General features: G+C 42.7%; 2 protein-coding genes across 5 annotated transcripts; both read left to right on the top strand.

Annotated features, from left to right (window-relative positions):
* The first annotated feature begins 201 nt into the window (after positions 1-201).
* On the top strand, positions 202-4,647 carry LOC113156302 (microfibril-associated glycoprotein 4-like). 4 transcript variants are annotated; one of them, XM_026351363.1, is made up of 8 exons: positions 202-350; positions 901-997; positions 1,193-1,251; positions 1,361-1,516; positions 1,714-1,752; positions 1,893-1,989; positions 2,115-2,282; positions 3,838-4,647. In XM_026351363.1, the coding sequence occupies exons 3-8, from the start codon at positions 1,246-1,248 to the stop codon at positions 4,089-4,091; spliced, it is 720 nt and encodes a 239-aa protein (XP_026207148.1). In that variant the 5' UTR covers positions 202-350; positions 901-997; positions 1,193-1,245; the 3' UTR covers positions 4,092-4,647. The 4 variants fall into 4 exon arrangements, with proteins under 4 accessions (XP_026207148.1, XP_026207146.1, XP_026207147.1 ...); XM_026351361.1 differs by having other exon boundaries at positions 901-1,011; XM_026351362.2 differs by lacking the exon at positions 202-350 and having other exon boundaries at positions 637-997.
* A 960-nt stretch (positions 4,648-5,607) lies between these two features.
* Positions 5,608-15,377, top strand: LOC113156300 (collagen alpha-4(VI) chain-like). Its single transcript, XM_026351357.1, has 14 exons — positions 5,608-5,667; positions 6,010-6,042; positions 6,809-6,958; positions 7,422-7,541; positions 8,266-8,430; positions 8,866-9,003; positions 9,449-9,598; positions 9,828-9,947; positions 10,361-10,525; positions 10,890-11,027; positions 11,119-11,427; positions 11,521-11,805; positions 14,053-14,136; positions 14,256-15,377. The coding sequence occupies exons 1-14, from the start codon at positions 5,625-5,627 to the stop codon at positions 14,261-14,263; spliced, it is 1,908 nt and encodes a 635-aa protein (XP_026207142.1). The 5' UTR covers positions 5,608-5,624; the 3' UTR covers positions 14,264-15,377.
* Positions 15,378-16,437: the final 1,060 nt, after the last annotated feature.

The following is a 16,437-nucleotide window of genomic DNA, read 5'->3' as shown; positions in this document are numbered from 1 at the left end:
ACACGACCTGCAGATAAAAGAAACTATCAACGGCTGCAACCAGATTTCTGAGGAGGCAGGTGGAGAAAAGCCCCCGAGTGACTTTAAAGGAGACTCTGTGGAAAGGTTTCAGTTTTCACAGAGAGGCACATACCAAACACTGAAGGTTTCCAAGTCAGAACCTAAAGAGGTCCATCACTACTGAGTCAGGAAGAAAAGCTTTGAATCAGCAGTAGGTCTGGAGGAAGAAGAATGAAGCACACACTGAGGAGAACATCCTGAACCTTTAGGAGGAAACATGCTGTTGGTGATGAAGCTGAAGTTTGGACGTCATTAGACCTTCCATACATACAAAGTGGTGTAAATTGGAGGTCCGATCGTTTTGACTCTGTGTCTCTCATAAATCGAGCACAGCCACTAGGAATTCAAAACTGAACCTTTTGCAGCCACAATCATGTAAAATACAGAAGGTTCACAGCAAAATGTGACAGACTGCAGAGAGGAGAGGAGCGAGTGGTGGTTCTCAGAGTTAGGATGGTTGAAGACATTCGTCAGTTTGGTTTTTGTGATCATATCAGAATTTTATATGAGTCTGTTAAAGCCACAGAGGTTTTCAGCTGCTGTTAACAGTTTATTAATGTCAGTATGATCGAATGTTCTCTCCAATAACTCTGATATATGGTTCCTATCAGAATGAAACACAATACAGAATATACAGTTTCAAGGTCCAGTGTATTAAACCAACTTTGTTTGAACAGGGAGATAAAACTGGATCTACTTCGGGAAAGATAGAAGATGATAATATTAATCCGTACTAATGTTGGAATATTTGTTTTCAACTAAACACGCACATTTCTTGACACTGTTCGTGTGAAGTTTCAGGATGTGTTTGTGATGTGTCCGTGTCTCTGTACATATAAGAGGTGAAGCTGTGAGAGTTCGTCAGATTGAAGGAGAAGCAGCAGTTTGACAGTTTCCTCTGAAGGTGAAGACAAAGTCGCTTTATCTCCAGCTGCAGGTGAGTTCACACAGGTGAGCATCAAACCAGGAGACGTCACACAGGGCTGATAACCCCCCCCCCCCCCCCCGGTGCTCTGAGGAGCCTGGACACTAAATATCCATATTCGACCTTTTACTTTCATATCATCGTCTGTTTCTCGTGAGGTTTCTGACTGAACTGCGGCGGTTTTCTGTTCTTCACTGACTGTTTCAGAGTGTCCAGACAGACCCACTTCAGAATACTGATCATCTGGTTTCTGCACGACAATGAAGGTAGGTTTGAAGTTGAAATGTGAGCTCTATTTATCACAGCACCACCTGAACTACTGCTGTGGCAGGAGAAGTCTTCAGTGTCCAAATGAGAAACTCTCCTCTGTCCCAGCTGATATCAGTCATCTTCCTCCTCCTGGCTCCGCTGTTGATCATCTGTGAAGAGCACAGACAATCAGTGGACTGCAGCGACATCCCTCGCAGGGTTCACAGGCGCCGCAGTGGAGTGTACAGCATCCACCCAGGTGGAGGCATGTCTGCTGTCAAGGTACACTTCACCTGTGTGGGACATAGTTTGACGTTTAAAATAAGAAAGACGTTGAGACCATCACCATGTGAAGTGAGATCGTCTCGAACACATTTAGATTTAGACGGTTTTAGTATCAGGTGTAGTAGTTGTATTACATTTGGACACAGTTGTAGCTGAAAGGGGACATTTACTAAGACGTATCTGTTTCTGTGTAGGTTTACTGTGACCTGCGTTCAGAAGGAGGAAAGTGGACGGTGAGTATTTTAACTGCAGTCTTCAAGTGGTTTTCACCATCGTGTCTAAATGTCCTGTTGTATTGACCTGAATAACGAAAGCACTGTGTTGTCAGGTATCCTGTGTATTTACCTAATTAACCCCCAACCCCCTCCCTCAGGTGATCCAGAGGAGGGTGGACGGCTCTGTGAACTTCTACAGGGGCTGGAATCAGTACAAGCTGGGCTTCGGTAGTCCTTCAGGAGAGTACTGGCTCGGTGAGAAGGGAAAGCAAACTGACTGTTACTAAGTACAAATTTAAAACTGTGTGGTCTAAATCCAGACTAAAAAACTGTTGGCACCCCGATGTTCAGGTCAATTCGTTTTTTTAAATGTGTATTAGGTCTTGAAAACATCTACCACCTGACCAGTGAGAGAAAGTACGAGCTGCTGGTTGACATGCAGGACTTTGATGGAAGAAAGGTGTATGCTCGGTACACCTCGTTCTCTGTGGGTCCAGAATCTGATGGATACAGACTGCAGGTTTCAGGATTTCTCAATGGAGGAGCAGGTTAGTACTTTATACTGGATGTAATGTGGGGGTGTAACTGTGATTATTTTACATTATTATATAAAATACGAGTGTAGTTTTTAAAAATGGATCAAAACAGTAAAGGATCAAAAGAAGTCAACTAGTCCACTAAACTGACACAGTCCTGCATGTGGGATCGAACTCGGTTGGATCAAACTATTAAAAGAAATATTACAATTTATTACCAATAAACTAGAAACACTGAAAACCAACAAATGTTTGTTCATAAACAATAATATAATAAAACAACAATAATGAGCTCAACTTCTGGCGACCCACAACCAGAGCCCCAGTCCAGCAGGCAGCACTTACAGAGAGAAAAGATGTGTGAAATCAAACCAATGAATGATGAGAAAACTAAATATAATTAGAATAAAACATATGAGGGATAAAAATCAATGAACATATAAATAAGAAAAATAAAAAACAAAAATAAATCAAAATCAAAATACACACTAAAGACATTTTAAGTTTAATCCATACTTAGATCCTCATGTAGACGATCTGATTGTTCGTAGTATGAACAAGGTTTAAGTTTACAAAAATGTGCAAATTTGATATTAAATATCAAACAGTACAAGCTGATTTACCCTGAGCACAGCTTCATTAAAATAAGCACAATGTGGACTTTGTACTTTTGCCTCCATTAATGCAAAACTAGGTGTTTTTGGCTGAGTGCACAAAATCCAGGAGGAGTGAATACAAACATGTTTTGAAAAGGGGCCAGAAAGAGAAGCGGCAAAGTTAAAAAGAATCCAACGTGACAATGACAGGCCTCATTCTATCCAAGATCCCAGAAGCACAGGCTTCATAGAGCCCCACAGAACATCTGCAAAGAGGCCTGAAGAAGAGTTCACGAACACGTCCCATCTAATCTCAATGAGCTTTAGAGCATCTTTAGCCTGGCATCAATGATTTACAGTATTTACTTCCAGTAACCCGTTACCTTTGGAGAAATTGTGAAAGCAGGGAAGAGTCTGTACAGAGCTGATGGTCTGTAGTAGGAAGACTAAATGCTATGAGTCAGAATATTGGGTTATTATTCTTTCTCATCAGTCTGACCTTCAGACTTTTACAGACATTCCCTGAAGGTAACAGATCCTGATCTAAAGCCACAGTTGACAGAATATTTTACTTATTAGACAAACTAGTAACAACAGTACCAGGATTCCTACTTAAAATATGGATTTATTGCGACAGGTTTCCACGCACCAAACCTGCTTTGCATATATGCTGCAACCGGCTCTTTAATGAGGCAATGAGGCCTTCAAAACTTTATTTTGATCAAAAACCCTGATATATTTAGAAAATATCCGTTTTTATGTCGGTCGTATAATTTTATTTTGTTGTATTTATCCGCCACACCTTAAAGACCGGTCTGTGAACTATTGTCTGACATTCAACTGGTCTGTAGCGCAACAAAGGTTGGAGACCACTGGTCTAAAAGATGAGGGTATGAATAGCCAGTAGTAGTTCCAGTACTGTAAGTAGTATTAGTATCACTAAAAGTGATTAAATACTTTTGTTTCTGTAGGAGACGCCCTGACTTATCACAACAGACAGAGGTTCTCCACTTTTGACAGAGACCAGGACTCCTCGGGCGTAAACTGTGCCAGATATCATCTTGGGGCGTTCTGGTACAACGCCTGTCACTATGCTAACCCCAACGGGGTTTATCGCTGGGGGGCTGATGGGACTTTCTTTGCTATTGGAGTGGAGTGGGTCCAGTGGAGGGGCCATTACTACTCCCTGAAGAGCATCAGCATGAAGATCCGTCCTGTGCAGTAAATGTCCAGGACAAACAGACAGCAGTAGATCTGATGTTGATTTTTGACTCTTTCTCTCTCATCTATCCTATAATCTCCCAGGATCTGTAGAATGAAACAGTCTGATCAGATGATAATTCCTGTATTTGCTTCAATATAATCTTCTAAATGAATCAGTAGTTGACAGAATCTTTTCCATCGGAGCTGAAGTCAGGTGTTGACTGTGTGTGAGCAGTTGCTGGTGCAGAGAGTGATGGACAGGTGGGAACTTAGTGGAGGATAGAGAGGAACAAATCCAGAGCAGTTTCCATCAAAACATCCAATGAATGAGTGAAGTGATGAAGAACCAAAGGACGGGTGGAGCTGACTTTATTAGAGCAAACAACAGCTTAACTGTGCTGAAATGAACCTGTTCCACCACCACATGTCCCTGTTGTCTGGATTCTGCTGCTGCTACTAAACACACACTCAGCTTTAAAGTCCAACTAACTGGTTCATCCTGTTTGGTGGAGGTTTGAAAGTCTGATGTGAATCATTATCTGCTGTTTACTGACAATAAATGAGAAACTGAGCATCAACTGATGTGATCTGATGTCTTCACTTTGTCTTCACTGTCTTGTTGTGTCCTTATGGAAATTTATGGAATTTGTCATTTAACACTGTTCAACGTCTAAATTTAGGAGCGAAAATGTATGTGACATCCAGTGTGACTGAAAATGTACTATTTCCTAATCCCAGAAGGGCCCTTCCCAGGATGCAAAGCTGCACATCTTCCATATAACAGTGGAAATTAATACAATGACTGTGTATAATTTGGCCTATGAGTGAGTTATAAAGAGAAAAGAAGAGAGGGCCGAGAACTGAGCCCTGGGGTACGCAATTATTTATGGTATGTGGAATTTGAATCCTTTTGGGAAAAGATAATTTACCACTTTGGTAAGTGCAGCTTCAGTGGAATAAATGGACTTGAAAGTAAACTGGAGAGGCTCAGATTGCTAGTAGATATGCAAATTGAAGGCTATTTAGCTACAACCCTTTCCCCCTTTGGGGGATGTCAGAAGAGTCCAATTGTGGTTTTTGAGAGCCACTATCCTGCCTGTTTACTATCTAACCCCACACGTTAAGGTTTAGGTAACCATCATTTGGTTGGGAGGGAGTTGTTCTAAAACACGTGGAGCAGTGGACACCCCAGGATAATGTCCATGACTTTCTTCTTCTGTTTTCATTCAAATTGTGCCCTAAATGCTAATTTCTTTAATTCAAGCCATTTAGCTCAGTAAAGGTTTTAAATGAAGGTTCAGCCTCATCTAGAATCTTAATCACATTGGGCCTCATAGACACTAAACCCAGCTCTAGTACTAATGTAATGTGTGCAGTACATGTGAACTGTGATAGAGCATGTCAGAGGAGGAAATCTCACACTCTGATCTGCTGTGTGGTGATATCAGTTCTGAGAAGCTGGTGTATTTGTCTGATGGGGAGATAAACAAAGAAGAGGGAACAGAGCAGTGGGTGAGAGTAAACAATTCTGACAGAGTTCTGCATCTACCTGGACATGGATCACCTGCTGGTGGTGTTGGTGCTGCTGTGGAGCTCAGGTAGGATTCTGCTTAAATGATGGAGGCTCACATCACTTTTAATCACTTGGCTTAGAATCCTCCGCTGTTCTCCTTTGTACCTTCTCTGTCACCTGTGAAGTCGAGTTGAATGTTTTTATTCAGATTTGTTCTTATTGCAAACAACAGAAATCTTCTCCTTGGATCATGTTTAGTTGATTGTGGCATCACATTTTATATTTGTAGTTCACTTGGTTTTTTGATCTGTTTTCTTAAACTTGTTGATTTACCAGCGTTAGTCACTGGTTCCAGATGAAGGTTCAAACGTCAGTTTGTGTTTTTATTCTGTTTTAATTGAGGTTTTTTTTCTGTTTTTGTCGTCAGGACTCCAGGCTGAAGAAACACACAACTCAATTAGTAAGGAGTACAAAATATTAAATATATATATTTAAAAAATATATAAGAGATGATTAAAATGAGAAAGTAACCTGCAATCAGCTAAAGTAAAGTATTACAACATTAATTACTGTGATCTTGGTAGAATGTTATAAAGTACAGCTCAGTGTCTTAGTGTGAGTTATGTAAGATGAATAACTAAACATTTTCTCTTGTACGTCTTTGACTTTTATCAAGTTTTCCTGTTGGTTAACCACATCGAGGCTCAGCCTGGGAACCACTAAATCTTTACACTGATCAGCTGCTGTCATCAAAGCAGCAGCCTGATGATTCTGCTGCAGGTCCACACTGAAGGTGTCATAGCCAAATGTTTCTCCTGTTAATATTCTTAATTAATCTGTTTCACTAAGTTTCCAAAGAGTTGCTCCTAGTTACAACATCAACAAGATCAACTCAAACGTTTTTAGAACACTTTCCCCATAAAGATAAGGCTGGATCGTAAAGATAAAAGTTTCTCACGAATCTTCTCAGAAGAGAAAGTTAATACACTTAAGAGTTTCTTAAGCAGAGGACAGAAACACCAGTGACAACAGAGCTGAAATGAAAGGTGCTGACAGCCCAGGAGAAACCAAAGGACACTTCAACATGTGGAGCCACGAGTCAAACCATCCACAGTGTGATACCTGGATGACTGGCTCCTCCTCCTGACAGCAACCCTCAGCTAGTTAGAGTATGTGGTTTAGTAGGTTTGGCCTCCTTCAATCCCACAATCCTCTGTTTTCTCCAGGAGCTCAGTGTGAAACCACAAACAAGGCTGATATCGTTGTGTTGGTGGACGGCTCTGGGAGCATCAGCCAGGAAGGCTTTGAAACCATCCAGATCTTTATCGCTGACATAGTCAACGCCTTTGATATCGGCCCAGACAGATTCCAGATTGGTAATAGTTTCACTACCGCTAACTGCTGTGTGTTTGTCTTCATGTTAAATCCATTTCATTCAGTTATTAAAGAATGATTTTTAATTTCTTAACTTAAATTCTTTTAATCATGAGCAGATAAAGAAAACTGGTCAAGAGCAACTGACGCCAAATATAAGTCACATTAAATGTTGGGGCAATGATGACAACTCTAACAATACAATTACTTTTTTGCATTACTGACATTATCTTTAGGCAGGTATTTGGTTACAGGGGACTGACCCAGATTATTTGACCACAACAATAGTTGACACTGCTGGAGTCACAAACACATGTGGAACTGCTCTGTGTTTGCAGGAGACAAGTTGTACTTGTGTAGCAGTCAGCCACTCCTATAGCTCTCAGGCACTTGGAATATTGGATGTGAACATTGGAATTCTTCCATTTTTTAATTACAGAGAACAATATGACGTCTTCTCCACAGGTCTGACTCAGTTCAGTAACCGCCCAAGGACCGAGTGGAACCTGAACACCCATCAGACAAAACAATCCCTGCTGGACGCCATAGACAAGCTGCAGAAAGTACAAGGAGGTACCTTCACAGGTAATAAAAAGGTCCAGTCCACACTGGGTTCACCACGTGAGGGAATGTGGCTCCAGTTGATCTGGCTCTGAAATGGAAGCCATTTAAATATATGGGTCTTTACTGGGTCTATCTGCGCTGAAGACTGCGCCCTCTCCTAATCTGACCAGATCGTAGGGATGGGATTAGTCTAACATGTTGAAAACAATTGGCCTCTTGAAAAGCAAATACAGAGTCTGTTAGTGGACTAGTCTGCCTGCTTTTTATAGGGATGCCATTTGTCCCATGGTAGTAAATACAGAGAACAGGGTTTTACTTATTTACCCACAAATATTAACCCTGGGGAGGGAACAACCCCACAAATAGGTTGATAGTAAGTCATGGTATAGACGACATTACACAGCATGCTGGGACAGAAAATGAGATTTAAAAAGGTGTGAAAAACCAAACGGTAGAGAAAAGCAGATACATCGTGACCTGCAGTTACTGCAGACCCTCTCACACTAGATACAACCTTTGCCCTTCCAAGTCTTGACACTCCTAAACAACTGAACTTGTATAATTACTACTCCCACTGTGAGCGCTCAGCATGCTAATACTCAACCACTACAGCCACCACACAACAAACTGTGTCGGGCCACACTTCATTTCTGTGGGACTGTTGCACCACATATTCTGTAGTGTCTTTGAGAGCTACCAGATACTTGATGTGTGTTACCATACTTTGCTTTCTGTTCTATCACAGGACGTGCTCTAAGACACATCCTCAATAACAACTTTAAACCTAATGTGGGAATGCGTGCAGACTCCAAGAAAATCGCTGTTCTGATCACCGACGGAGAGCCCAATGATAACATCACCCTCCCCCTACAGAATCTGAAAGACGCTGGCGTTGAGCTCTACATTATTGGTGAGTTTGAATGTGAGCATGAGCTGTGAAACTAGGAAGCTCGAGAAAGGAAATATAGTCCGACCACAAAGAGAGATGAAGAGGTTTAAATACAGACAGGAAGTGCAAAGATAGAGTAAAAGCATGAAACGCTAAGAATCACCTCCTGTGATCAGTAGAATTTAGACATCTTCAAAACGGGTCCAAATTTGATAAGATGCAAATCTGCATCACAAGTAGAGCTGTAATGAGAGTGTCAAGTTTTCACATTTGAGATTCAGACTCTGATTTATAATGTTAGATGTTTGAACTAGTGTGTCATGCCAGCCTTTATGTGACCAGGAGGATGTTAACACAAAGACCAGCACTAGTTTTCAAATACAGAAAGAAAGTCTGTCTGAGAGCAAGGACCAGGAAACTATTTCACAATTAATATTAACACATTTCTCTTCTCAGGTGTGAGGGACGCCAACAACAGTAAGCTGATGGCCATTGTTGATCAGTTTCATGCATACTATGTGAGGGACTTTGTATATCTTCTGGACATTGTCAACAACGTCGTCGTCAAACTTTGTAACAGTGCTGTCACCTTAGGTAAGTGCAGCTTTGGATAGCGTTATGTTTAGTAACACAACTATCTATCTATCCATGTGCCTAACCTGAACCAAGCTGATCTTGTTCTTCAGTGTAACCACACTGTGATAGTTCAACTAGTTTCCATGACACAGGTCAGGTAGGTAGACAGGGATAAACAACCTCTGAGGTTTGGAATGATAATAAACATCAGAGGAACATGCAACATGACTGGACTGTGAGTGTACAGCTCTTTCCTGCCTTAGTGAACAACTTAAGAACTTGCTTTTCATTCACCTGTTCATTCATAACCAATAAACACAAAGCACCATGCAAGGTGCTCACGGACCAGGAGCAACCCAGGAACACCTGAACATGTGGAGCTGAGAGTGATGTGTGAATGACCGGCTCCACCTCCTAGTATGTTTGGCCCACGTCTATTTCACAATCCTCCATTTTGTTGCAGGAGCTCAGTGTGAAACCAAACACAAGGTGGATATGGTTGTGTTGGTCGACGGATCTGGAAGCATCCGCAGAGATGACTTTGAAACCATCAAGTTCCTAATCATTCGCATAGTTGACGCCTTCATCATCGGCCCAGACAGAGTCCAGATTGGTACCACCTTTACTACTCTGTGTTTGCTCTTATGTCAAATCAAATCCATTTAGTTATTAAACGCTGTAATTGTCCTTTAAACATTTTTTAATTCTGAGACATTTCTTCATGTTTTTAAACATCTTTTCACAGATCAACAACACTTTGTGATTTTCTACAAATATATGCATTCTCACTTCTACTGATATCAGTTCTTAGTGTTTTACACATCGCTGTGTGTTTTCTGCAGGTCTGACTCAGTTCGGTACCCACCCAAGGACCGAGTGGAACCTTAACACCCATTGGACCAAACAATCCCTGCTGGAGGCCATAGACAAACTGAAGCAAGTAGGAGGAGGCACATACACAGGTATTAAACAACATGTTATCCAGGCCACAGCGAGGCTGTGGAACCACAGGCTCCACTTGATCTGGTCCTGAAATGGGAACCAGTTTGAAGCCAACAGTGGAGGTGGATGAAGCTTATTGACCGATGCTCCAGAGCTCAGTCAGACACAGCAGACAGTTTCTTTGTACAGAGATCAAACTCAAACAACTGAATTTGTACCGTTACTACATTGCTACTACTCCCATTGTAGTGGACATGTTAGACACACTAATACTTTGTGCTTCATATATTGTCAGTATCATGTTTACTACATACTATAACAATGATATGACCCTGTGGTTTATGGACAACTGCTCTACCGACTGATTCACAGCTGTCATCTTGCTTTAGAGAGTTACCAGAACAAATTCTTCTTGTTATTATTCTTATTACAGGACGTGCTCTGAAACATATCCTTCATAAAATCTTCAAACCTAATGTGGGAATGCGTGCAGACTCCCACAAAATTGCTGTCTTGATCACTGGTGGAGAGGCTCAAGACAACGTCACCTTCCCCTTACAGAACCAGAAAGACAACGGCATTGAGGTCTTCATCATCGGTGATTCACTTTGTCAGTTTAAATAACATTAAAGTTTTAGAGAAGGTTCTAAACTGAGGACGAGCTCTGAAATGATCTGAAACTACAACAATGACCTAAATATAATCTACTTTGTGTTATTCACAAACGTCCATGTTGGTGTTTTACTGACCTCGCAACTGAGCCTTTCACCCAGTGGGAGCTAGAAGTGGTTCCATCCCCTCCACATATCTCAACACAGAGATAGAAGACAGAAAGACAGTCAAGCTGAAATCAGTGGCTTAATACTGTAAAACCATGAGGGATGGGCCATCAGTTCGGGTTTAGATTAGGTACCAGGAAAACACAATTTTTTACCATAATATTAGCACATTTCTCTTTTCAGGTGTTAAGGATGCTCGCATGAGTCAGCTGATGGCCACTACTGACAAATCCCACATATACTATGCCTGGGATTTCAGATTTCTCCTGTACGTCGCAAACAACATCACCATCAGCATTTGTAACAGTGCTACAAGCAGAGGTAGGCACCGAGTCGATCCAACAAGCCTCTGCTCTGTTTTTTGTGTGATGGGCCACAGGCTGAATGTGGTGTCTTCTCTCTGTCTGTGCAGACTCTGTCAGACTGGTCAATGGAACTAGTCTGTGTTCAGGCAGACTGGAGGTCAAGTCGAACCAGTCTAACCAGTGGTCCTCTGTGTGTGAAGCTGACTTTGACCAGCAGGATGCTGAGGTGGTCTGTAGGGAGCTCGGATGTGGGGCTCCTTCAGTCCTCCTGAGGGGACTCTATGGACAGGTGGAGGCTCAGATGTGGACCAGACAGTTCCAGTGTGGAGGAAATGAGTCTGCTCTTCTGAACTGTAGACGTTCAGACTCAACAACGACCTGCTCACCTGGCAGAGCTGTTGGACTCACCTGCTCAGGTAGAGAAGGAGCTGCAGCTCTGATTTGGTTCATTTCTGTTGTAATTAAATCAACGCTTTTGTTTTACTGAGGATTCTGTCATTCGTGTTCAGAGCCTATGAGGTTGATGGGAGGAAGCAGTCGCTGTGCAGGAACACTGGAGGTGAAACATCGGGGGATGTGGAGGCCAGCGAATCACACTGTGTGGAGTCTAAAAGACACTCAGTGGGTCTGCAGAGAGCTGGGCTGTGGCTTTGCTGTGTCAACAGAAAAAAGGGATCATTCTTTAGAGAGATCTATTTGGTGGATCAGTCCTGACTGTGTTCAGTCTGGATTTATGATGAGGGAGTGTGTATCATCAGGTTGCTCTTCCTTCACCCTGGAAATCATCTGTTCAAGTAAGTCTGTTAATAACTTTATCAATGTTTGCTGATAATGGGCCACAATAGTCATTATACTGTGTATTCCATTCCATCCATCCATCCATTCATTCTCATCCGCTTATCCGGGGCCGGGTCGCGGGGGGAGCAGCTTAAGCAGAGATGCCCAGACTTCCCTCTCCCTAGACACGTCCTCCAGCTCTTCCGGGGGGACACCGAGGCGTTCCCAGGCCAGCCGAGAGACATAGTCCCTCCAACGTGTCCTGGGTCTTCCCCGGGGCCTCCTGGACCGGAAAACCTCCCCTACGAGGCGTCCCGGGGGCATCCGAAACAGATGCCCAAGCCACCTCAACTGGCCCCTCTCGATGCAGAGGAGCAGCGGCTCTACTCCGAGCTCCTCCCGGGTGACTGAGCTCCTCGCCCTGTCACTAAGGGTGCGCCCAGCCACTCTACGGAGAAAAATTCATTTCGGCCGCTTGTATCCGCGACCTTGTCCTTTCGGTCATGACCCAAAGCTCATGACCATAGGTGAGGGTAGGAACGTAGACTGACCGGTAAATCGAGAGCTTTGCCTTTCGGCTCAGCTCCTTTTTCACCACGACGGACCGGTACACCGACCGCATTACTGCTGCCGATGCACCAATCTGTCTGTCAATCTCACGCTCCCTATTTCCCTCACTCGTGAACAAGACCCCAAGATACTTAAACTCCTCCAGTTGAGGGAGGATCTCCCCCCCAACCTGGAGGGTGCAAGCCACCTTTTTCCGGTTGAGAACCATGGCCTCGGACTTGGAGGTGCTGATTCTCATCCCAGCCCCTTCACACTCGGCTGCAAACCGCCCCGGTGCCTGCTGGAGGTCCCGGTCTGATGAGGCCAACAGGACAACATCATCTGCAAAAAGCAGAGATGAAATCCTGTGATTCCCAAACCGGATTCCCTCCGACCCCTGGCTGCGCCTAGAATATGTATTCCATTCCATTCAGTTCAATTCAGTTTTATTTATATAGCTTCAAATCACAACAGACGTTATCTCAAGGCTCTTTACAGGGTTTAAGGTTTATATGAAATAGAACTGTATACAGAATTATATAGAAAACCCAACAACCCCACTGAGCAGCACCAGGAAATAGTGGAGAGGAAAAACTCCTTTAGAGGAAGAAACCTCAGCAGAACCAGGATCAGGGTGGGCGGCCATCTGCCTCGACCGATTGGGGTGAGTGGAAAGAGGAGAGAGACGAGAACAACAGGCAACAAAAACAACAACAAGCAGCAAAACTGTTTGGGTTCAGGGTTTTGTCACATATTTTTACCAGGTGTTGGTAACAGTTGTGTTAAATTCCAGGAAAGAGCCTTGCATGTGCAATTCAACCCCCCCCCCCCCCTCTCACTCAAAAGAGGTGGAGGACTTAGACACAACCTGTCTCCTATTTATCATGCTGCCCTTTCATCCATCACAGAAGGATCAGGACCAGTTCACACCTGCACCAGGTCGGACACCTAACAACCCACTTTATGTGATAGAGGGGTTGACAGAGGTGTGACTATCACATCCTTCACGTCCATTGTTACACCTGACGAGTCTATTCAGTCCGGAGTGGGAGTGAAACCAAACTTGGAGGATACATTTGTGTCTCTAACCAACTGTCTTCAGACTGAAGAAGCTTCAGATTCAACTTCCAGATAACATTAATTAGAATAAATACGTTTTACTCAACTACTATATGTAATAGATGATGTACATTAGACGAACACTGTGTTCTAATTGTTATGGTTGTCCACTCACCTGCTCTGATTTCATGGTGTAATTAACACACGTTGATAATCATACCTGCACTAACAGCACGATGATCGTCCTATTGGGTGTTTTATTTCAGCCCGTTTCTTGTCAACCATAATTACTTTTGTTGTTTTGTAGATTGTGTTTTATCCAAAAAAAACAATACTTTTGAAAGTGAGTATTAGTATATTATAATAACCCTGGTCTCACATCTAAACAGCAGTGGACTTTAATCTCTGTTCACAGACCTCCTGTCTCTCACTATCTCAGGTAAAATGAAGCTGAGAGTCCAACTCTGTCACTGAAATGTCTCTTTGACTTTTGTTACTAAAAATCATGATCAACGGTCTGATTAACAACCAAATCAGCTGCTACAAGTTAAACTGACTGGGGTCATTTTAGGGGATTTACAGTAACATCAGTCCCTGTTAGGTCCTGCTGAATAAAGTCTTGTGATCTTATGTGATGATTGAATGTGTTTCATCAGATCCAGTAGTTTTCATCATCAGACTGGTCGTCCTGCTGCTCAGTCTGCTGCTGTTCATCACCGTCATCTGCTTCGTTCATAAAGGTATCGTACACATCTCTGTTGAACAGGAGACCGAAGTGAAGCAGTTCTCAAATTTACCGTGAAGAGAGAAGTGATGCAGAAACTTCTCTTTTGATGTATGTGCTGCCCTGTCTCCACAGACCATTAGAGGGCAGAAGCCGGACCCACAGCAAAACCTCAAGCTGGATTATTACAACAACTGTGTCTGTTTGAGGAACGGCCGTCGGGTGAGGAAGGATCTCCAAAGATCTCAGATGGATTTTTCAGATGCTACAAGACTGTTGGCTGAAGCTTTGATATTTGTATATTCTTCATGTCCCCTGTGAAGTACTACTGAAATCCTGCTACAGGACAAAACGGACTGTTCTGCACCTTATGTCAAGTGCTAGTGCAGGAGGTCCAGTGATTCTGGAGCTTGGGGTCAGGGATTACGTTTGTCATTAATTAATTACGTTTGAATTTAGCTGATGGTTGCAACTAAATAATTGAAGTAGGTTACCTAGCTGAAGAAAGAGTTGTTTCTCTAGAAAGATCTAGAAACATCAGACACTTATTAAGAAGCCAGAAGGACCAGAAACCAGAACATATGTTGATAAAGGATAAGTTCTAGGGGGATGGGAGGCACCAGTGTCTGGAGCAGACCTGCTGACCTGCACAGAGGATGTTGTTGGATGGTAGAAGGAACACTTTAAAACCAGTGTTGATGAAGATTTGACCGACTTCAGTTCTGTTAGAACCGTGGAACTAACATCTTGTCTGGTATCATTCCTGACTAGCATTCAGAAAGAGACATTTCATTTTGACTGAGCAACAGCCGTTCTAGGAAGTCAACAATATGTTTTACGGCATTTTAACTTGTTACCATGCAGCATTTGAACCGATTGTAAGATACTGAAATAGTTAAATAGCTAACAGATACTGAATGGAAACGGTCTGAGTGTATTTATGAACTGTTAGCAGGAAACATGTCTGTAACTTCTGATACTGATCCTGTTTTGTTGTAAAATCTTTGAAGTAACACAGCTTGTCATTTTATCTGTACTATAATAAGAGCTGGTAAAGGCACCGTTATACCCTCAGCATGATAACTCACTGTATACCCAGTAAATATTAAAGCTCACATCAACTCATCTCTACAGAGCTTCATGGTTTAATCTGCGAGATAATACTGGGACATAACGGTTAAATGTATTTCCTCACATCCGTTGTGGGGGTATAGCTGGACATAGACCCACCCCTGCCCATACTCTCGAGACGAATGCCAATCAGAGTCAATCCCGCCCACACCTGGATACAGGTGCATGTAAGTAGCGCAGAACACACCAGATCGTCGGTTCAGCCCGATCGTCGTTCGAGGAAGACAGCCATTTTAAGTCACAGGTGACTCTGAAAAAAAAGGTATGTTTCTTTACTTAATGTTAACCTCAAATGCAATTATTTAATAAAATTTCAATCAGAAAGCTGTTGATAGAGATGTGCTTTTAACGCTAAGGTCGGTATTGTTCTATTCCCTATTGTGTGTTTTTTTTCTTAAGAAAAACATGATGTTCGATAAAAGGTTTCCATCATTGACGAGCTACTCTCCCCCAGCGTCAGATGCAGTTTTCGACACAGTTGGTACGGACCATCAGCCGCGACGCTGTCACCTCCACTGTCACCCGGCTGTGATTGTGAGGGCTGTAACGGGTACGCAATCGCGTGCAACCAAAATCTAAGGGGTGACTGAGACACTTTTGTATGAGTTGAAACAAAAGCCTAACCTTATCCAGGCAATTGACAACATACATGAGGCCCAGGTGGGTGACGACCTGACCGAAATTGATGAGGCTTTTGGCATTTTGGCAGTGTTGAAAATGGGTAATTGTTTGAGAAAATTATTTGTGTCTGCTGGTGAGCACCTACTTGTCGGTGAGTTGGCGAATTTGATAGATAAAGTGATTGTGTGAAGTGAGTGCAAAGAGTGTTGGAAATGTTTCATTGTACAGAAGCAACAATCGAACGTGTGAAAAGGAAGTTTGAAGACTTGAAAAAGTAATGTCACGGGTCCAAGAGAGCTCTAAAAACAACCCTTGGGACAGTGTGGTTGAATCAGCTGGACAAAATTCAGGAATTGCATTTTTTGCAATTGCAGTCGTAGATGAATTTCGTGACAATGAAAGGCGCAATTACATTGTACACATTGTTGACACAAACATGCAAACCGTTCAGGTGATGGCTGAGTTGAAAAAACTACATTCTTGCATCTTGTGTAAAAATGGATGTGGCGTCCTTATTCATGCTTTAAAAGTGATCAAACACCTTGGTGATGATAAGTGAACCAAT

Source organism: Anabas testudineus, chromosome 19 (assembly GCF_900324465.2).
Source record: "Anabas testudineus chromosome 19, fAnaTes1.2, whole genome shotgun sequence".
Lineage (NCBI taxonomy): Eukaryota > Metazoa > Chordata > Actinopteri > Anabantiformes > Anabantidae > Anabas > Anabas testudineus.
This window is presented reverse-complemented; position numbering and strand designations above follow the sequence as displayed.

Bases quoted from the DNA above. Each gene is read 5' to 3' on its own strand.
- LOC113156302 (XM_026351360.1), top strand. From the start codon at position 1,337: ATGAGAAACTCTCCTCTGTCCCAGCTGATATCAGTCATCTTCCTCCTC. The intron at 1,517-1,713 runs GTACACTTCACC...GTTTCTGTGTAG, and splicing joins GAGGCATGTCTGCTGTCAAG to GTTTACTGTGACCTGCGTTC. The intron at 2,283-3,837 runs GTTAGTACTTTA...TTGTTTCTGTAG, and splicing joins ATTTCTCAATGGAGGAGCAG to GAGACGCCCTGACTTATCAC.
- LOC113156300 (XM_026351357.1), top strand. From the start codon at position 5,625: ATGGATCACCTGCTGGTGGTGTTGGTGCTGCTGTGGAGCTCAG. The intron at 9,599-9,827 runs GTACCACCTTTA...TGTTTTCTGCAG, and splicing joins CCCAGACAGAGTCCAGATTG to GTCTGACTCAGTTCGGTACC. The intron at 11,806-14,052 runs GTAAGTCTGTTA...GTGTTTCATCAG, and splicing joins CCTGGAAATCATCTGTTCAA to ATCCAGTAGTTTTCATCATC.